This window comes from Pistacia vera, unplaced genomic scaffold (genome assembly GCF_008641045.1).
Source record: "Pistacia vera cultivar Batoury unplaced genomic scaffold, PisVer_v2 Contig740, whole genome shotgun sequence".
NCBI classification, from domain to species: domain Eukaryota; kingdom Viridiplantae; phylum Streptophyta; class Magnoliopsida; order Sapindales; family Anacardiaceae; genus Pistacia; species Pistacia vera.
Genome location: NW_022196602.1, coordinates 138,487 through 159,354, shown reverse-complemented (window position 1 = coordinate 159,354; position 20,868 = coordinate 138,487). Strand labels below are relative to the sequence as shown.

The following is a 20,868-nucleotide window of genomic DNA, read 5'->3' as shown; positions in this document are numbered from 1 at the left end:
GACGCCCAAGCGGTAGAAAACCCGTTCCAGCAAGACCCGCCCATCCTTGCCATTCCACCTAACCTTCAGTCCATCCCTACACAAACACCATTCAGCTCGGCTCACCCTTGTGGGTTGAACGGCAGTCCAAGAAGAGCAGGCCTCACTGCTATGCTGACTAACCCTTTACGGATGCAATCGCCCTAGCCGACATGCCCCACAAATTTACTATTCCCAGAATGAAGCCCTATGATGACACAACCGACCCGGACGATCACATAGCCTCGTATAAACAACGGATGTTCACTATCTCCATACCCCGCGCGCTGAGGGAAGCCTGCATATGTAAGAGTTTTGGTTCAAGCTTAGCCGGCCCATCACTTCAGTGGTACACAAATCTCCCAAACGGTTCCATTGACTTATTTGCACAACTCACTGACACCTTCGTGGAGCAGTTCGCTAGCAGTAAAAAGCTCAAGAAATTGTCGGCTGATCTATACAGAGTATACCAGAAAAGGGGAGAACCACTGAGAGAGTACGTCAGTAGATTCAACAAGGAGAAAATTTCCATTCCTGCTTGCAACCCCGAGACAGCTGTAGATGCATTCAGGAAAGGCCTCCTCCCAGATGGGGAATTATACAAAGAATTGACGAAGCTTGGTTGCACAACGATGGAAGACGCCCTGGCCAGAGCAGTGATACAAATAAGGTGGGAAGAAGATGAGATGAATCAAGTAATCCACGCCAGGTATGACCCGAGGCAGACTGATAGGAGGCCAGATGCCAGACCGACCGAAACCCACTACCAACCCCCAGCGCATCATTTGAACAAAGTCAGGAAACCATATGACCGCCAGCCACAATACGACCATCAGCCACCCAGAACAGATAACAGACAGATTGTACCAAGCCGATACAAGATACCAGACTACAACCTGAATGTCAAACCAGCCCAAGTGGTGGCGATCATGAAAGGAATGGGATCCAGTGTTAGGTGGTACAGTCAATCCGCCCAGTTTCTCGGTCACACTCCCATCAGGTAATTCAGTTCGAAGACGACGAGCCGATCACCCAGGCCGCTCCTCATCATGATGCTCTAGTTGTCTCTCTCCAGATCGCCAATATTCTTATGAAGAGGGTGTTCGTAGACGGAGGGTCATCAGCGAACATTCTGTTCCTTGCAGCAGTAAAAGTTATGGGTTTGGAAGAAGAAAACATCAACAGAAGGCCGACCCTACTAGTTGGTTTTAGCTCTAAGCAAAAGTACACCATCGGAGAGATCGTCCTTCCTACCTATGCTAGTGGAGTAAACAGGCAGACAATCTTCCTGGTGATAGATGCCCCTTCACCCTATAATGTCATCTTGGGCTGACCCTAGATCCATGACATGCGAGCAATCTCATCCACTTTCCACCAAACAATCAGGTTTCCTACCTAATTGGGAGTACGAGAAATCAAGGGCGACCCGAAAGCTTCCAGAGATTATTACAAGAACGCCTTCAAGGGCAAGGGTAGCGCTTCATAGCAACTATAGTCTCATCCAACCCTTCCGACCAAACCAGATCAACCATCAATGGAAGAGTTGGATGAAGTACAAATACACCCGGATGATCCTGAGAGAAAGACACAGATAGGTTCCCGCCTAGGGCCCGAAACAAGAGAAAATCTGATAGAATTCCTCAGACAAAACGAAGACTGTTTCGCCTAGTCCCACGCCGACATGACGGGAATAAGTCTAGAGGCCATGCTCCACCATCTCAAAGTAGATCCAGATCACCAGCCAATGAAGCAGAGGAGAAGGAAATTCGTACCAGAGCACAACCGGATCGTTAATGAGGAGGTTGAAAAGCTGTTGAGTGACGGTATGATCAGAGAAGTCCACTAGCCCGAATGGGTAGCAAATGTCGTGGTGGTAAAGAAAAAGAACGGAAGTGGAGAGTCTACATCGATTTCACGGACTTAAACAAAGCATGCCCTAAAGATTCCTACCCGCTCCCGTATATCAATAGGATGGTTGATGCAACTGCAGGCCACAAGCTTCTTAGTTTCATGGACGCCTTCTCGGGTTACAACCAAATCTTGATGCACCCAGACGATCAAGAAAAGACAGCCTTCATCACAGAGAGGGGAACCTACTGCTACAAAGTGATGCCATTCGGTCTGAAGAACGTCGGGGCTACCTATCAACGACTAGTTAACAAGATGTTTGCCGAACACCTTGGGATACTATAGAGGTTTACATTGACGACATGCTGGTTAAGTTCCTGATAGCCGACCAGCATCTCGACCACCTTAGCCAGGCGTTCGCTGTCTTAAGGAAATATAACATGAAGTTGAATCCAGCCAAGTGTTCATTTGGCGTTTTATCGGGTAAATTCTTGGGCTACATGGTAACTTAACGTGGGATAGAAGCCAACCCCGACCAGATCAGAGCGATCCTCAGTATACCATCTCTAGCCTACATAAAAGACGTCCAGCACCTAGCAGGACGGGTAGCCGCTTGAGCCGATTCATCTCCAGATCCGCCGATAAGTGCCACCCTTTCTTCCATGCACTCAAGAAGTCCGACAAGTTCGAGTGGACCCCCTCCTGCGAAGAAGCCTTGCAACAGCTGAAAAGGTACCTAACCTCCCCTCCGCTCCTTTCCAAACCAGTGGATGGGGAGAAACTTTACACCTATTTGGCAGTCTCAGAGATAGGAATCTCAACCGTGTTAGTTCGGGAAGAAGACGCGAAACAGCTATCGGTCTACTATGTCAGCAAGTCACTCGTCGACGCAAAAACAAGGTACAGTCAACTGGAGAAATTGGCCCTCGCGCTCATTCATGCCTCCAGAAAACTTAGGCCGTACTTCCAATGCCACCCCATAGTCGTCCTCACCTCCTTCCCACTCAAGAAGATACTATACAAACCGGAGCTATCAGGTCGACTCATACAGTGGACAGTAGAGCTTAATGAGTTCGACATATCATGCCAGCCTCGCATCGCCGTCAAGTCCAAAGCATTGGCAGACTTCATTGCTGATTTCACCTCGAGCACCACCATGCGAGCAGAGGAAGAGATATTATGCATGGGCGGTGGGTCACCGTCCAAGTGGACTCTTTCAGTGGATGGATCAAGTAACGTGAATGGAACTGGACTCGGTTTAGTACTGACTACACCAGAGGGAGACGTTATCCAGTGGGCAATATGGTGCGGGTTCAAGTGCACAAACAACAAAGCCGAATATGAGGCTCTCATCGCTGGACTATCCCTAGCCAAAGAGATCGGGGCGAAGAGATTGGAAGTGAAGTTTGACTCCTAGCTTGTCGTCAACCAGCTGCAAGGTACTTACCAGGCGCGCGACTTGAAGATGACGACGTACTTGAACCTGGTCAAAGAACTGCAGTCCCAATTTGAAGAGTTCTCCATCGCCCAGATCTCAAGAGCGGAGAACTCTCACGCTGACGCCCTTGCCAACCTCGGCTCAGCACTCCAATGTCCTTCCTAGTCATCCATCCCCCTCTTGTTCCTATAGTGGCCAGCCAACTAGAAGGAGCAACCACCAAACAAGTCGATGGAAGAAACAATGGATATTGAGCTAGCCGACTGAGAGCAAGAGCTGCAAGATTCACCATCTATGAAGGCCAACTCCTCCGGAAATCATTCTCCGGTCCCTATCTCAAGTGCACAAGTCCAGAGGAAGCCAAACGTGTTTTCGCCGAACTCCATGAAGGCGAATGTGGAAACCATGTTGGGGGACGCAGCCTTGCACACCGGGTGATCAACGTTGGGTACTACCGGCCAACCATACGTATTGATTCAGTTGCTTATGTTAGGAAATGCGACAGTTGTTAGAGATTTGCTCATGTCTCGCACCTCCCACCCGAGCGACTCCACTCTATCATCACACCTTGGCCCTTCATGAAGTGGGGAATGGATATAGTCGGGAAACTACCGACTGCACTCGGACAACGAGTTTTCATGTTGGCTGTGACAGATTACTTCACAAAGTGGATCGAAGCCGAAGCTTTCGCACAAGTCAGAGATAGAGAGGTAAAAGCTTTTATATGGAAACATGTCATCTGCAGGTTTGGGATACCAAAGGAAATCGTCACCGACAATGGATCCCAGTTTATCAGCTCAGGCTTCAGGGATTTCTGCGACATGTGGGGGATCAAGCTTAGCTTCTCCACCCCCCGCAACCCCCAGTCCAACAGCCAAGCCGAGTCATCGAATAAAACCATTATGCAGACCTTGAAAAAGCGATTGTAGAAAGCGAAGGGTGCATGGGCAGAAGAACTACAAGGAGTCCTTTGGTCCTACCGAACAACAGCTCACTCATCAACAGGTGAAACCTCTTTCTCCCTCACATACGGTTCTGAAGCGGTCATCCTGACTGAAGTATCAGTGCCGTCCACTAGGCTCCAATGGGCGGACGAAGAAATCAATAGCCAGAACCTCTTCCAGAACTTGGACACCGTCGATGAACTCCGCGAGTGGGCCAGCATCCGCAATGCTATCTACCAGCAGTAGGCCGCCCAGCATTACAACCGCAGCGTCAGGATCAGAGCTTTCAAGACTGGCGATTGGGTCCTCCACAAGGTCTTTCAAAACACTAAAGAGATCAATTCTGGCAAACTCGGGCCCACTTGGGAGGGTCCCTACAAGATAATCAAAGAAGCGGGGAAGGGTGCTTACCGACTCCAGACCTCGGAAGGCAAAGACATCAACAACAGTTGGAATGTAGTCCACCTCAAACGTTACTACTTTTAGGTGAACTCACTCGTTTAAAAGTTTGTTTCTTTTCGTTTCTATTTTTAAAGGGATGAGTGGGCCTATCCACCTCCTCCCAGACAGTCGGCCTTACGGCTCGAACTTAATAAAGTATTATTCAAAGATTCACACCTTCGGATCGACCCTGCTCAATCCACGAAATTACACCTTCGAATTGACCCTCCTTGATCCACGGAATTACACCTTCGGATCAACCCTGCTTGATCCACGAAATTACACCTTTGGATTGACCCTGCTCAATCCATGAAATTACACCTTTGGATCAACCCTGCTCGATCTATGGAATTACTCATTCGGATCGACCCTGCTCAATCCATGGAATTACACCTTCGGATCGACCCTGCTCGATCCACAGAATTACACCTTCGGATTAACCTTACTTGATCCACGAAATTACACCTTCGGATCGACCTTGCTCGATCTGAGCTTGATCCATGAAATTAGACCTTCGGATCGACCCTGCTTGATCCACGGAATTACACCTTCGGATCGACCCTGCTCGATCCACGAAATTACACCTTCGGATTGACCCTGCTCGATCCACGGAATTACACCTTCAGATCGACCCTACTCAATCCACGAAATTACACCTTCAGATCGACTCTACTCGATCCATAAAATCGCACCTTCGGATCGTCCCTTCTCGATCCAAGTTATCACACCTTTGGATTGATCCTGCTCAATCCACGGAATCACCCCTTTGGATCGACCCTGCTCGATCCACGTTATCATACCTTTGGATCGGCCCCGCCTGATCCACGGATTTACACCTTCAAATTGCTCCTGCTCGACCCATGAAGTCACACCTTCGGATCGGCCTGTCTAATCCATGTATGTACATCGTCGACCGGCTCTGACCGGTTCATAAAGCTACGCAACCAGACAGTCAGACCGAATGAAGAAATCTTAGTAGGACACTAAAAATCGATAAATCATTGACCCAACATAGCAGAGAGTACGCAATACAACCATTGGGCCCCACCAAAGTCACAACACAACATAAGAGTACTACCCCCAGTACATCTATGAGCAAAGAAGCAATTGGCAACGCATTCACCCATCAAGAAGTCATTAAAAACAGAACAGCGGTTTGGAATTTAACATATAAACAGCCTCAATAGGCTTAGTTCAGAAATACAAATAAAAGGCATACATGCCAAGAGAAGGCATCACAGGCCCCAAAATACATAAGTGAACAGAAATAAAGCTAAGTGTCGTCGATGCGGGTCATCTCTCCCATCTTTGACTCGGTCACCCCGTCACCAGCACCAGTGCCCGTCCCTGCAGCCTGGTCGTCCATACCCCCAATGACCGATGGTCCCGATTGACTAGCAAAATCGAGCATCTACTCATCAATCTGCTCCTTTGTGTGCTTAGTCCCCTCCTCTAACATCTCCTGCATAAGCTGGATGTCCTCATCCGGATTCCAATGGGAAGTGTTCCCGGCTTTATACTCGAGCATGAGCTCCCCCCGCGCCTTGATGATGGCATCGTCAGCAATGGAGAGGCACTACTCCTTCAGGGACGCGATCTCAGCAGTCTTCTCGGCTAACTCTCTCTTTACCCTCTCTCACTCACCCTCGACCGCCTTTAGATGCTGCTGGCTCTCTTGCTTGGCCTTTTGGGTTGCCGCCTCCCTCTGGCGCAGACTGGAGTTTGCCTTAGACACATCATGAGTCCTCTTTTCCTGCGCCATTACGGACCTCCTCAGGTGTAAACTGCTCGTGAATGCCTACACAAAACAGTCATTAATACAAACCGTGATAAGTAAGATTAAATAAAACCACTGCCCTACCTGGAAAGCCGGGACACCCCCCAATCTGCAGCCGCGACCGCCCCCATCTGGTTCAAACGGCTCTCATCAGCCGAAAACAGGAAAGAATCAGCCAATTTGCCCATGGAGGCCGTGTCAGAGTAAGTTGACGTAGAAGCTGGAATACGGAGGGTGATAGTCTCGGTCTCCTCATCCAAGATCGCAGTCTGGGACGACCTTGCTCCGGTAGTGGGCTGACGGCTTGGTGGGGGCTGTGTCACTAGTACATCTTCCATTCTCCTATCCTCTCTAGTCGAGGATTCCCTCCCCCTCTTCTCGCGGCACCGGGCAATGGATTCGCTCGCACTAGGGATGGTCAACTTCTTCATCAGTGACTCTGCAAGTGCAAACTCTCCAACGGTTAGTGGGTTCAAGCCGGGCTCACCAAAAATGATATGGTTGCAGTATCGACTCAGAAGCACATCCCAAGTCTGCTTTAGCGAGGGGAAGGGAGTACCTCTCTGTATCGCCTCTACTCCGGCCCAAAGAATGCTGGTCCTCAGGTTTGACTCTGCTAGCACTACTCGCTAGTCCCTCTGCTCCAATGGGATAGCTAACACTTTCTGCGTCGCTACGTCCAAGTCGTCTCCGCCCTGCCCAGCCCGATTGAACTCAAGCTCTGCAAACAAAAAACACAATCAAGATTTAGTAAACAAAAGTACAAAAGAAACAACTGAGTTCTCACTAGTAGCTCGCCAGCCGATCGGAATCTCGCCTTAAACCTTATCTCCAAAAACAGCCTGACCCCTAAGATAGAAGTATCGGTCCTTCTAGTTCTTATCACTGGACCGTAGGTCAGTCACCAAGTGAGACCGATCATGCCTCAAGTTCAATAGATACCGACCCTTCTCCTTATCGTTCTCCTTCAAGAAGTACGAATACAGCAGCTCGTGCAGCCCGAACCTCACTTGGTTCTGAACACAAAGGTCTTCCAAGGCCATCAGCAATCTCCAAGCATTAGGCATTAGCTGAGATGGGACAATTATGAAGTGGTTCAATACCTCCCACATGAGGTGAGGGACAGGTAGCCTCAACCCATCATGAAACCACTTCTCGTAAACACTGATCCAACCCTTTGCCTCCCAGTCGACCCGCTCGAATGACCGCAGCATCCGGATATCAACAGAATTTGGAATGTGATACAAGGTTTTGATGCGCCACACATCACTATCCTTCAACACGGGCAGATAATCTCGGGTCAAAATCCCACTGCCTTGTTGGCTCGGCTCTTCCTCAGAGCTACTACTAGAAGAAGATGGACTACCGGCCCCTTCGGAGTCTTCCCCACTCCTCCCATGCCTACCCAAGCCACTTGGACCAACTTTACTCGTACCTGGGGTAGCTACACTAACTCTAGTCGGTACCCCAATCGAAACGCCCTCTTCGGGCATCATCACTATGGTGGGGGCACGCTCATATTCATCCCTAGTGTCTGCCAAAATTTCACTCGAGCTAGCCGATTCAGTATCTGACATAGTGGCCCAATCGCCCAGCTTGACCGACCGATTCGAACCTAGCTTCAGAATTCCAACTGTCAAAGAACCACTCTCCCTGAGCAACCGATCGAATGAGGGTACAACACCTAGCTGTCGCTCGCCCTCCAACACCAGGCAACCTACCTGACAACCTGTCAACTACTACACCTTAGTCGACCCGTGCTACTGACCGACCAGCGTTATCGAAACTTACAAACTCCAAGATAGCTAAGTGTCAAGTGTCTGCCTGCCCCTAACACCGGTCGATCGATCACCATCCACTACCTACCGATTCTTCCAAGCCCAAGCTTCGATCGACCCCTACAACTGACCGAACTTTCCAAACCGTCTCCACTCACTCGCCCTAGGCGATCGAGTAGCGTTCAGGCTCGACCCTATTGGGTTTACTCACCTTTGCTCACAAATTCACCGGCGTAAACACCTACACTTCCAAAACACCCACTTGGTCTGGACGACCAATAACCTTTTTTAGTCAACTTCAAACACCCCTGACCACTCGCACCAATCAAGCATACTATGCAATGATGACATACTCTGGGTCAAGAACGGATGCCGAACGATGTCCAACCAAGATTCACCTACAACAGTGATCGTCCATGCCGACGATCGTTCATCCACGAAGGAAGATCGAGCTCGCCTTGAGTGCTACCTACTCTCCGACTTAAGAAACTTAACTCAGAGAGTGGGGGACAAACTGTTAGGGCCAAAAATCGTCCTTAGAACAAATAAGAAAACAGGACCACCGGCGAAGAAAAGGCCAGGCCCAATCCTAGAGGGGCCCAAGCCAGATTAATCGCATTTGATACGAGATAAAGCCGGCCCAAAGCATCCAGGCACGAGCCTCCCAGTTCTAGCTCACTTCATGGGCCTATAGGCGAGTTCAGAGCCCACGGCCCCCACTGATCATTTTCCTGTTCCTGTACAATCTCTTATTTGAAGTCACTCTCGTATTCTTGGTCACTTTCCTACTTGAAGTGACTTCCCTGTTCAGATCACCTTCCTATTCGTACGCAAGTAAGACAGCTCACCACCGCCCTAACTTCTCTAGGGTTTGCATCAGAGTTACACTCGAACTCCTACTCCTACCAGGATCGGGAGACCAAACAATCACTATATAAACAGAGGCCAGCCCTCTCACAAAGGACATGACATTACACCTTCACACCCAAAGTTCTTACTTGAGAGCTTCAAATCACTGCTGTAGTCACAGTCCCGGACTAGACTTTCGGTAACCCCTCTACTCCCTAGCCCTCACCATATTAGCCTCTTTCAGCCTTGCTGACTTGAGTGTCGGAGTGCCTACGGCAAACACCCCCTGGTGTTTTCCGTCGCTTCACGCGTGTTTCTTTACGTGTGCAGGTACAACAGATTGCTAGTGGCCTCAACCTCACATGATCAATCCCTCCTTCCGTACCAGTAGATTTTTACGTTTACATTTACAGGTGGCCGAGGAGATAAATAGGTCCTTCGAAGAGAGGATCAAAAGGCTGAGGGAGCAGCTTGTGAGGCCAAGGAGTCTACGGAGAAGCAAATTGCAACCAAGTGTTAGAGTAGGTGTCCTAGAGCCAATCAATTATTATAATATATTCATTTTTTGTAATAATATTTATTTATCAATAAAAGACATTATCTACTATATCATGTAAATCATAGTTATATGTATTGATATATGTCCTTATGATTGTAGAATCGTGACGAGGGTATCAAGTATTTCAAATCTTGATAGTGAGAACCTTATGATCACATATGGTGGCCATTCTAGAAATGTCCGTAGCCCCAATATTTTTCTGACCAAGGACACATATAATATTGTAAGACTATCATAGTATTGAACAACCTTGTCAAAAGACAGTAACTGATCTCACTTGTCAAGGTTTTTGCCGACAACCTGGTGCAACACATGGGTGTTTACTGTAGCAAGTTCATTGGACAAACGCACCAAAAGATTCCATATGGATGATAACCCTAGTGTCTATGGAATGAATCCTCTAATAGATGGTTGTGCATGTGATCCTTAGACTTGAGATCACTAGAGTGCCTTGTGCACCAATTGGTGTAGTTTGACACTAGCCCAATGTAGTTCTATTTAGAGCTATCAGAACGATAGTGATTGGTTGCATCGAGAAGTGTATCAAGACTATGGTAGATCACAAATGATTCATTGCTCCCGGGTGCGGGAGAAGTTATCTCACTACGCAATTCAGTAAATGGCAATGACACTAAATATGTGGCCACAGTGGGATTGAGTTGTTGCTCAATCCAATTTATTATTTCAGTCATTGGTCCAGTAACTGAATACAAAGATATTGAGGATATCTGAGGTTGACACTATTTTTGTGCCTCAGCCTTGATGAGATAACGAATGATCAAAGTGAAGGGATTTGATTACATGATAACCGTATCATTGATAGGTAGCTATTTCACTGAATTCGAATCTATCAGGTGGCCATGATGCCTTGCTAGGGGTCAATTTTGATCTATGTGTAGTGAGACGATTGATTGGTGTTAATTGTGATACTACTCACTATCGATATGATAAGAAGCCTACGGGTCACATACTTAGAAGATAATTTAAGAATCAATGTGTGAAAGGTGTATTTTCGTCTTATAAGACGAAATGGTATTTTGGTAATCTCACAGTGCAATTAAATTTGCTGAGGTTGTTGCCTGTATTCAATTTTAATATGGAAATTAAAATTAGTGAAATTATATTTAAATATATGTGCGCATATATATATTAATGGATTATTATTAATTAAATATTAATATATTAATTGATTTTAATAGTAATAATAATAATAATTAATTAAATTTAAAATACCATTAAAGGGGTGTTTGGTTGTAAGGGTGGATTAAGGTTGGAACCATGGCTATTTCTAAGTGGAATAGGGTTTTAATTGTTGCACTATATAAGTGCAACTTAAAATTAAAACAAATAATATTATTCATTAATTGAAAACCCTAGCCACCTACCTCTCCCTTTCACGTTTTTCATTGATTGAAGAGAATAATTTTTTTCTCTTCTTTGATTCTTGATTCTTGAAGCCTTTTAGTGTTCTAGCAAAACAATACAAAGGTTCCATGGATTATCTTTGTGTGGACGATGTGAGTGCGATTCTATTTTGAATCGGAAGCGAGATCAAATAAGAGATATTGAAGGAGCCTCCAAACGTTGGCAATGTATTCTAAATCCTTGTATGGATTTGTTTTTACACAGATCTTATTTTAACATGTAAACGTTATAAACGTTGCTCGAATTTTGGATTTAGAGTAATGATCAATTCGTTTTAAATTATTTTTGTTTTTCTGCTATGCGAATCTGATTATTTACTTACACCAAGGAGCAAGAGTTTGAAGATAAGCTCTGCTAATATGGAGCCGCCAAGGAGTAGGCCTTTATAGACAAAGACTTAATGTGTTCCTTGAAAGCTAAAGTGGAGAAGGTGGCCAATATTGCGACGCTCAAACTGAAGAATGTAAAGACCAAGTTGAAAGAGTGGAAGAAAGAGTTGCAGATGTCCCAGGAGCATGGAATCCTTTTTTGTAAGGAGATGGCTTGATTTAGGTAGGAGCTTGAGAGAGAGAAAATGGCAGGCAAAGAAAAGGCATGGGAACTCTCTGTTAACATGCACTCATGTGGGAGACCCACCGCAACATGGATTTCTCCTTTGTACCTTGAAATTATTAGTTTGAGGTAGAAAGGTTCAAGGCTGAAGCTACAGGCTAGCATTTTGTTTACACAGACTCTCCTTGTCCCGAAGGCAATGAAGATGGCGAGGGCACCTCTAATGTTGACAAGGTCAATCCCTCTAGTGGAATTACTAGTGAAAAGGCTACCCCAGCTTGATGCTCCTGCAGTCGAGGAAATAGTCGCTGATGACCCTCTTGCAGACCCTACCAATAAGATTGCTCCTACTATCGGAGTTGGGGCTGTCTTGGCCATCCCAATAGTAGCCTAGATCACACGCCTTGGCCCTTTGCTTAGACTTTTGCCTTTTTTTTTTTTTTTTTTGGTCAAGATGTACTTAAACTACATTAGTAAAAGAAGTATTTTTACTGAATCAAGTTGACTTACTTTCATGTTTCACGTTTTGCTATTGCTTGTGTGTGCCACTACGAGCTTGAAACGCTTGACTTAGAATGTTCTAAGTTTTGTTTGGCTTGCTTTCTTTTCGTGCGATGTTGGCTATCCAAAGTTATTTCTCTAACCCGTTTGTAGTGTACAAGTTGTTTTTGTGAGCACTTGGAGCTCGGCCTTTGAGTTACAATGATGATTTGTTTCTTGAACTTCAAATTGGTGTGGGGATGCCATCTAGTTTTAGTTATGGGTTAGCCTCAAGTCTTTATCATCAAGGAATTTTTGAACCCTCCTCAATGTGTTGACTTCGATTTTTGTTTGAGCAGCACCCCCCCCCCCCCCCCCCCCCAAAAAAAAGTTTTGGTGACGTTGTTCCTCCTAAAGAATTCTTTAAGTTACAAGTAGATTGGCTTCTTGAGTGGGAAACTTCCAATTTTTGCAACATCATCTTCGTCCTTGAATCACGGGTACTCTAGGACTTTACATAGATTTATACACAATTTACAGCAAACAAAATTTATAACAAGCAGGATTTAGATGTAGTTTGAGTAGTAATGAAATTCATTATCCGAACGAGGGCCATGATTGGCATTACAAATCAAACTGAAAAACTGCAAAGTACATCGATAAGCTGTTGATAGTAACTCCGAAGATGTTCGACATTCCATGCTCGCAAGATTGTTGTACCATACAGACATTCTAGGTGGAAAGTTCCTGGTGCGATCTTCTCAGATATCTGGAATGGCCTTTCCCATTTTGGCCTTAAGGCCCCAATTTTGCATCATTTTCACTGGGCATGATTTTCCTTAGAACAAGATTTCCTATCTTGAAATCTTGGTTTCTCACTTCCAAGTTGAAAAACTTCTTAGTATGTTGTTGATAACAGACTTGGTGCAACTCCATCAGGTCCTTAAAAGCGTCAAGGTGATCCCTAGGGTCATCTCTTCCTCAAAACTTGATGTTCGAAGCTTTGAATCCTTGGGGTAAAAGATTTTGGCACACCTTCTCCGAGAATGGGGAGTTAACTACTCCCATAACTTGGTTTTCCTGACGAGTCCTTAGGTCATTAAACATTCTTTGTGATACGTGTTCAATGATAGATATTTTCAATCCCTTTATACTAATCTTTGTGATATATTTTGTGATTAATTGAGCTGATTAATATATTTTGTGAATTAGGAAAGGAATGGAGGCATGCGAATGAAAGTGGAGCATAATGTGCAGTTTTCAGCCATTGGGAAATTCGACCTCTAAAGGTTCAGTGGAGACTTTGACAACCTTAGAGTTCAAGAATGAGAAAGAGGTCTCCTTGAGGTTTGAAGTAGATGTCCAGAGCTTTCTAAATTGGGCTCAAACGTTCTAATCCTAGTAGATTTGTGCTTTCAAAGTTTACATTGAAGTCAGAAGATCCAATCCCGTCTCAGCTTTGGCACAAGTCAGTAATTGGGCTATAACTTGAGTTATAGAAGCCCCATTGAGATGATTAAAGATGCGTTGGAAATCTTATAACTAGGGCTACAACTTTCATGAAGAGCCCAGGCCGAATTCAGTTTTTTTCTTACCCGAAATCAGCTCACAAGTTCCAGTAGAAAATTAGTCAACCTGTTTTGGAAAGAGTATTACTCAATGCCTAAAATTTAGGAATTTGAGTTATAAAGTGTTTGGGGAGGCTGTACACACGTTTTTTTAAGGTTATTTTAAAGGACTATAAATAGGTTTATTTAAAGGAAGAAAACACACACACAAAGAGATTCATTCAGAAACACTTGTGGTTTTTAGTTTAAGATGTTTGGCTACACTTTTTCAATTCAGTTCGAGGGGAATTCAATTCCTAACACATGAAGATGGTAAAATTAATAAAGTAATGTAATTTCTTACCTTTCTATGGATTTGATTCGTTTAATTTATTTCAAGCCTGGTAGATTGATTGAATTGATATCGATTGCTAGAATTAGGGGTTGTATTACGCAATCGATTGTTTCCTAATCACACAGTAGCAATTAGTAATAGAAGATTGTGGATAAATTTTATATTTTATTACTTGAATAAGAAAACCTAAGTTTAATAATCTGAGCTTGAGAAGTTATTGCTTAAATTAACCTATTTCATTGGAACTTAAAGCAATCATTACATTAAATCTAGAGAGCTTGTTCTAGGTTGTAAAATGGTTGGAGACTCTTGAAGAGCATGTTTCATTAGTCATAATTAAGGGAAATTTTGGGTAGTAGAGCTTGTTACTGCCTAGGGTTGATACTTCCATGGTAGGGTAGGATCACGTTGCAATTGAGAATATACATTGATTGTGAGGATGAGATTTAACCAAGAATTGAAGTTGTTTTTATATTGATTTTCATTCATAATTTTGTTTTGGTAATTAATTAGTTTCCTTGATTTTACTAATCCCTAGTTTATATTTTGGTTATTTTGGTCAATTTGGTTATCTAGGATTTAATTTTAAAAAGTTGGAATTTAGATTCAACTACTTCCTTGTGGAATCGACCCTTACTTAAGCTATCTACTAGTTAATAATTAGAAGTAAGGTTTATTAATTTTGTAGTGTTGATGACACACTGTCACTTTCCACTTGATCCAACTTCGCATTCACGGGTGTGCTTTGGTCTCAAGCTCTATTGACTCGTTGCTCGATAAGGTGGTGTTAAAGATCGGTGCTTTGTGTGCCAAGTCTATTACGCACGCTAGAGCACAATGTCGAGTTGTAGTTGCTCAGTTGATAGGTGTTATCGAAATCAGAGTTATTCCATGTTCACGTGGGTTCGAACTGGCACGTTGATTTTGGGTGTTTGATGGACGAGTATTCTGATCTTTCTAAGCTCGCGAAGATCGAGCTTGCCTTGGGTGTGGGTCTTGACCAGCACGACGGGTTCAAATTCTTTTCTACTCGAGGTAAGCAGTATCCTGGTGACCTTCACCTTCTCCCATCGGCTCTTTCTCGGGTCGCCTTCCCAAATGATTCTGATTTTGGCCTCTGGGTTGGAGCACACTTTTAACCCTAGTCCACTAAGTGTACCGCTCTTTGTGCAAGCTAGAACTGTCATACGCAGTTTCATTCTCCCAATCGGGGGTTGGCTCAACTTCGTCTCGTTGGCTTGGGGGTGCACTCCCTTGTTGCGCGTTCTTCGTCATGGCCACATCTTTCTGAAGGGCCTATACAGTATTGTTATGCATTTTTAACATGTCCAGCATTTCTAGGTTGGGTGCGCCAACCCTTTGTTGATTTGTTGGATGAATCACAATTGGACTCGACGGGGGGCGATTCGTTGGTGCCACCTGGTTGACCTCTTGAATACCTCCCACCAAGTTCTTGTTGAGGTTGTTGTCAGCGTGGGCTATAGAGTTTCTGGTACGCACCATATTGAACGGTGTGGTTATTGCCAGAAACTAAGATTACGGAATGATGGAAAAGAATCCACTGGAAAATAGAGAGAGCTTTGTGGGGGGGCCCCCTTCTAGTGCCAAAATGTTGTTACGGATCCTCAAAATGAAGGTGGTGTCTCTCTTATATACACACCATCTAACAGTGGTTTGGAGTTGGTATTAAGAGGTAGATTACATGCATAATCTCCCCTAATCCAGGTCTGAGTTAGCCTTTACCCATACTTAAGTCAGAACGCCCATGCTTAGGACTAATGAGCTTATTTGTTAAGTCATCTATTATGGGAGTGACATGTGGGACAAGCCTGGCCGCAAGGCCGTCTCAAGAACATTTTTGACCCTAGGCAAGAGTTACTTTAGGGCCTTTTTAATAATATAAGCATATATTAAAAAATTATTTCAAATTTATTTTTCTTGCCTTTTGAGATGCAAAATCACTAATTAAATTTTTATATTCAAGTTTAGAAACCAAATCTTTTTCAATTCATAATATAGCCAAATTACCTAATCTTTCTTGTGAGGGCAAGTGGTGGACGGTGACTAGCGGGCTATACTCATACACTACTTCTCATGGCTGTATTTACACATCATTCAACATCAAAACAGCCAATAATTCTCACATACAAACATGCAAGAATCATTCTACATAAGTCTTGCTCAAATCAAGGCTAAAATTGGGTTTACTTACCTTGAATGTGTGATATAACCTCTTTTTGCTAAAAGTCTCTTCCTCTTGGACCTAGAGCATATAAAAACCATAAGAATTTAAAACTTTAAAGTTTAATCACACTGCTTGTGCTAGAATCTTACCTTTTGATGCTTTATGATCGAAAAGCTACAAGAATTTAAGCCAAATCCTATGATTTCCCTTTGGAATTTAGTGGAGAAATTTGAGAGAAAGAGGGTGAGGGTGGCATGTACAAGGGCTGAAAAATGGGTTAGGGTTTCTTCTAATGAAACCTTATATCTAATAATATACACATGTATTCCCATTTTGCCCCTACACTTTCTACGAAATCCCATATATATCCTTTAGTCAATTACCAAAATATCCTCATTTCTATTATCTTCTTCACATTATCTTGCTTCCTTTCACTCCCTACTTTTTCATCTAATTATGAGTGAAAAGACCATTTTACCCCCATTAAAGTTTTAAGGAGTTTTCTTCACATTTGTCTAAGGTAACTTCAAAGAAAACCAATTAAGGGTATTAGGGCATAAATAAAATTACATACCTTGATGTGGATGTTACACTTCTTGAAATGACCTTTCTGCATGAGGTCTTCAATTGCTTACTTGAGAGCTCATCACTTATCGGTATGATGTCCAATGTCCCTATGGAAGTGACAATATTTCTTGTCGCTTCTCCTTTATTGGGGTGCATCTATGGGCTTTGGATCTACGAGCAGGTTATGTTCGAGATCGATGTGTTCAATGTAGTAAAGTTGTCGCAACGAGGTAGCGGGGCATAAGCCTTCTTGGGCTCAAAACGTTGTTTCTTTCCCTTCCTCTGATCGTCATTTTCCCATTTGCGATCATTCCTTCTACTCTCCCTGGAATTCATCCCTTCGCTCGGAGCATTGGTCGAAGGCCTGTGGTCGTGGCGATTTAGAGTTGCCACAGAGTTTTCAATTCGTAGATATTTTTTTGCAAGATTATAGAAGCGAGTGAGAGAAATGTTGTCTTTAGATTATAGTTTATTCCACAAGTCGGTTTGTGAGCAAACTCCAGCTATAATCAGAGTTCGAACTGAATCTTCGAGTGTGTTGGCCACCTTATTCAGTTCCTTGTGGAACTTGTCAATGTAAGATTTGAGAGACTCATTCTTCTCTTACTATATATTGCTCAAATAGCTCAGCAGCATTGAGAATTTCTAATTTGCTTGGAAATGTCTTAGGAATAATGAACTCATCTACTGCCATGTGTTGATAGACCTTGGTGGAAGCGATCTGAACCAACGTTTTGCATGGACAGTCAGGGTCATTGCTAAACAACGATATTTTGCCAAGTTTGAGACTTGGTGCAACTCTATAAGGTCGTTAAACTCATAAAGGTGATCTTGAGGATCACCATTCCCGTCAAATGTCTTCATATCTGGCCTTCTAAATCTTGGCGGAGAGGTGCTGTCAAGAACTCTAGAGAAAAGGGAGACACCTCAGTGATCACTTCCTACTTATTTTGTTGAGCTCGAAGCTAATCCAAAGCTTGCTGTAAATCCTCAATCTGAGGAAGTTGAGCCTTTGGAGGATCACCTTCCGCAACGTAGGTGCATGCCCTATGTTGTGATTGATAAAAGATTGCGGGTCGGTGCTTTCTATGCTTTGGCTAGAACCTTCAGCTTGCCTTGACACTTGAGGGTTGAAGCCCTATGAAGGCACTAAGTGGGTGAGGGAGTTTTCCCTATCTCTACGATAGTCGAAACCAACGCTTTGATGGTGGGTGTTTCCCTCTCGGTGATGGTTGGAACCATCATGCTAATGATGGTGGGAACCTCCCTGCCTGGCACTTTCATGAGCGTGCTCATGTGATATGCCATAGGACTACTCTTGAGTGAAGTACTGCCAAGCCGTTGAACAGGAGTTTTGTTTCTCTGTTTGTGGGCAGTATTCGAACGCCCTTTTGAGCCTTTTTGCCCTTGATCGGCTATGCATTTACCTTTTTGCGTTGTAGTGCACATGGTACGAGGTTGTGCTCATTTTCACGCTTTTGTGTAACTTGTAGGCGTCTTTCGGGGTGGTACCACCTTGTTTGAATTAGGTGGTACTGCTTTGTCCAAACGATCCAATCATTGGTTCATCATTTGGAGAGTGTTGTCAAAATTTTCCAAGTAACGAATTAAGGCAGGATCCGCCTGGGAGGTCGAGGGCATGCTCCCTGCAATGTTTTTAGGGAGTTAGAGCTCCTTCGGGAGGAGTTGTTTCCTGATTGTGGGGAATCTCCTCGTTGTTGCCAATGCTGAGTACGCTCGGTTTTGAAGCCCCGAGCCATGAGAATTTCTGGTTATCTTTGGAGAGAAACTAATAGGCAGTTAAGTTACTGGGAAAGAGCTGATGTGAAATAGCCCTCCTTCTAGCATTGAACGTTGATGCTTGATTTTTGCACCCCACTTCTCACATTAAATGTTAGAAGTCACACGTGAGATAATATAGTAAGTGGGTGAGGTACTGTAGGCACAATAGCATGCAAAGACGTAAATATAAAGTTGACAAGAGAATTTACAGTGTTCAGATGCTTAAAGCAAATCCTACATTATATGTTTTTTATATAAATTTGTTCATTGTCTAAACATGCTTACAAGAGGTCATGAAACTGCGATCGAGTATAAAGTGTTTGGTATCTAAGTGTCTGATCTCGATTTGTGAGGAGGAGCTGCCATTTACACATGTTTTGCTAAGATAATGATTACACTTTGCAAGTGGCTTGATGCCATGAGATTCTCTGCCTTCACATTCGTTGAGAACTCAAAGAATATCATTAAATTAAATGGGGCTTGGACAGATGTGAAACCAATTCATCTAGGGACAATTCTTGAGTCGTTGGATTGTGACAACTATTTCCTTTGTCTTTAGAGACGTGGCATGTTCTGGATAGTGGAATGCTTTCTTAAATCTGATTGGTGCTTGATGATGTCAGCATAGGTCAAACATTTTAGGCATAACAGAATCTATCACCTTCATAGATATAATTGTTAGATTTTAATTTGAATGGCTCTCGAACTACCACTAAGCAAATCGAACTAGGAATGCGTTCCTGAATTTGCTCAAGCTAAGAATCTTAAAACTAACCTTAAAAACTATGACAATCCTATTTTGCAAGACTAAATAACTAAACTTTTAATAAAACTAAATAAACTTAGTTTAATTTCCAACAAAATTTCTTAAAACAATTAATTCACCTGAAATTTGAGAAACATAAGTTGTTCGAATAAACATAAACAATCAATACAATTTTATTGGCAATGAAATACAAAAAATAAAAATTCAATTTTTATATCCTAACTCAAATAGTAATTGAATCTATATAACATATGAATGAGGGAAATGTGATAATTTATATATCAATTATTAAAAAATATCTTTAGGCTGACACAAATTAAGGTGGAATATATAGAAAAATACGAAAGATATTTTTTTTTTTGGTAGATACCCATTACCCCTTACCTACTTTTCTAATCAGGGTATGGCATTAGGGTACAATTTCTTGAGAATTTTATTAAAGGACAAAACTTGCAAATCCTTCAATTAAGGAACAATAAAAAAAAATATAGAATTAAATTGACTTATTAAGGGCAAAACAGTAATAGTATATTAAATATTTCTTCTAAAAATGATTAAAAATACTAAAAATGTCAAAAAGAATACTAAATACAAAAGAAATCAAAACTTAAAAATAAAAATTTTGGAAAAAAAAAAAAAAAAAAAAAAAGCCAGAAAAAGCTTTCTTTTTAAAGTTTTTTCGTTTCAATTTTTTTTTTTTCAATTTCTAAAAAAAATGTTGGTTAGGTGTTAGTTTTTAAAAACTAAATTTAGTTAGAAAAAAAAAAAAAGTTAGAGACATCTAAGTCTTTTATCATTTTTCATTAAAGTTAATGGAAATCACCGGCTATAAATATCCCTTAATTGAAGGATTTGTAACTTTTGTCTTCCATCCGAAAATCTAAAAGTTTATACATAAATGATAATCCATTCTAATTTAAGAGAAGTTTAATTGTAGTTAAATAGATGCTCTTTTCTAGAACAAATCCTATTCAAAGACATTAATTGACCGATTTGGTCATGTTGCGCCTTAAAATAATACCAAACTTGGAACTAAAATTCAAGTTACCACAAAAATATTAGAAAATCCCTTCCTACGAACATAGGTGAAATGATACTATAAACAAAACAAAATCCCCTACTCTTTTAATTGATTCAAAATCTATAAGGTAAAACTGTATAAAGTAATACCGTCAAAAAATAACTATTTATTAAGTCCTATATTATGCCAGAACATAGTGTTCATAGCTGATCAACTTTGTCAAACACCCAAGTTTAAAATAACAGAAGTGCCAAGTTCAGGTTGAGGGCGTTTCCAGCCAGAGCGCTCAAAACATTTGTGACCCTAGACAAGAGTTGCTTTAGGGGTCTTCTAATAATATAAGTATATATTAAAAAATTTCAAATTTATTTTTCTGTCTTTTGAGATGCCAAATCACTAATTAAATTTATATTAAGTTTAGAAACCAAATCTTTTCAATTGAAATATAGCTAAATTACCTAATATTTTGTGACATAGTTGAACGCAAATAAGATTTTATTAACTTTAATTTTGAAAAACTTCTTTCTGCTGAAGCA

At 42.5% G+C, this 20,868-nt stretch overlaps 1 protein-coding gene across 1 annotated transcript; it reads left to right on the top strand.

Annotated features, from left to right (window-relative positions):
• Nucleotides 1-218: 218 nt before the first annotated feature.
• LOC116115458 lies at nucleotides 219-1,022 on the top strand. The gene has a single exon (XM_031401613.1). It carries the CDS (start codon nucleotides 219-221, stop codon nucleotides 1,020-1,022), a length of 804 nt encoding a protein of 267 aa, XP_031257473.1.
• Nucleotides 1,023-20,868: the final 19,846 nt, after the last annotated feature.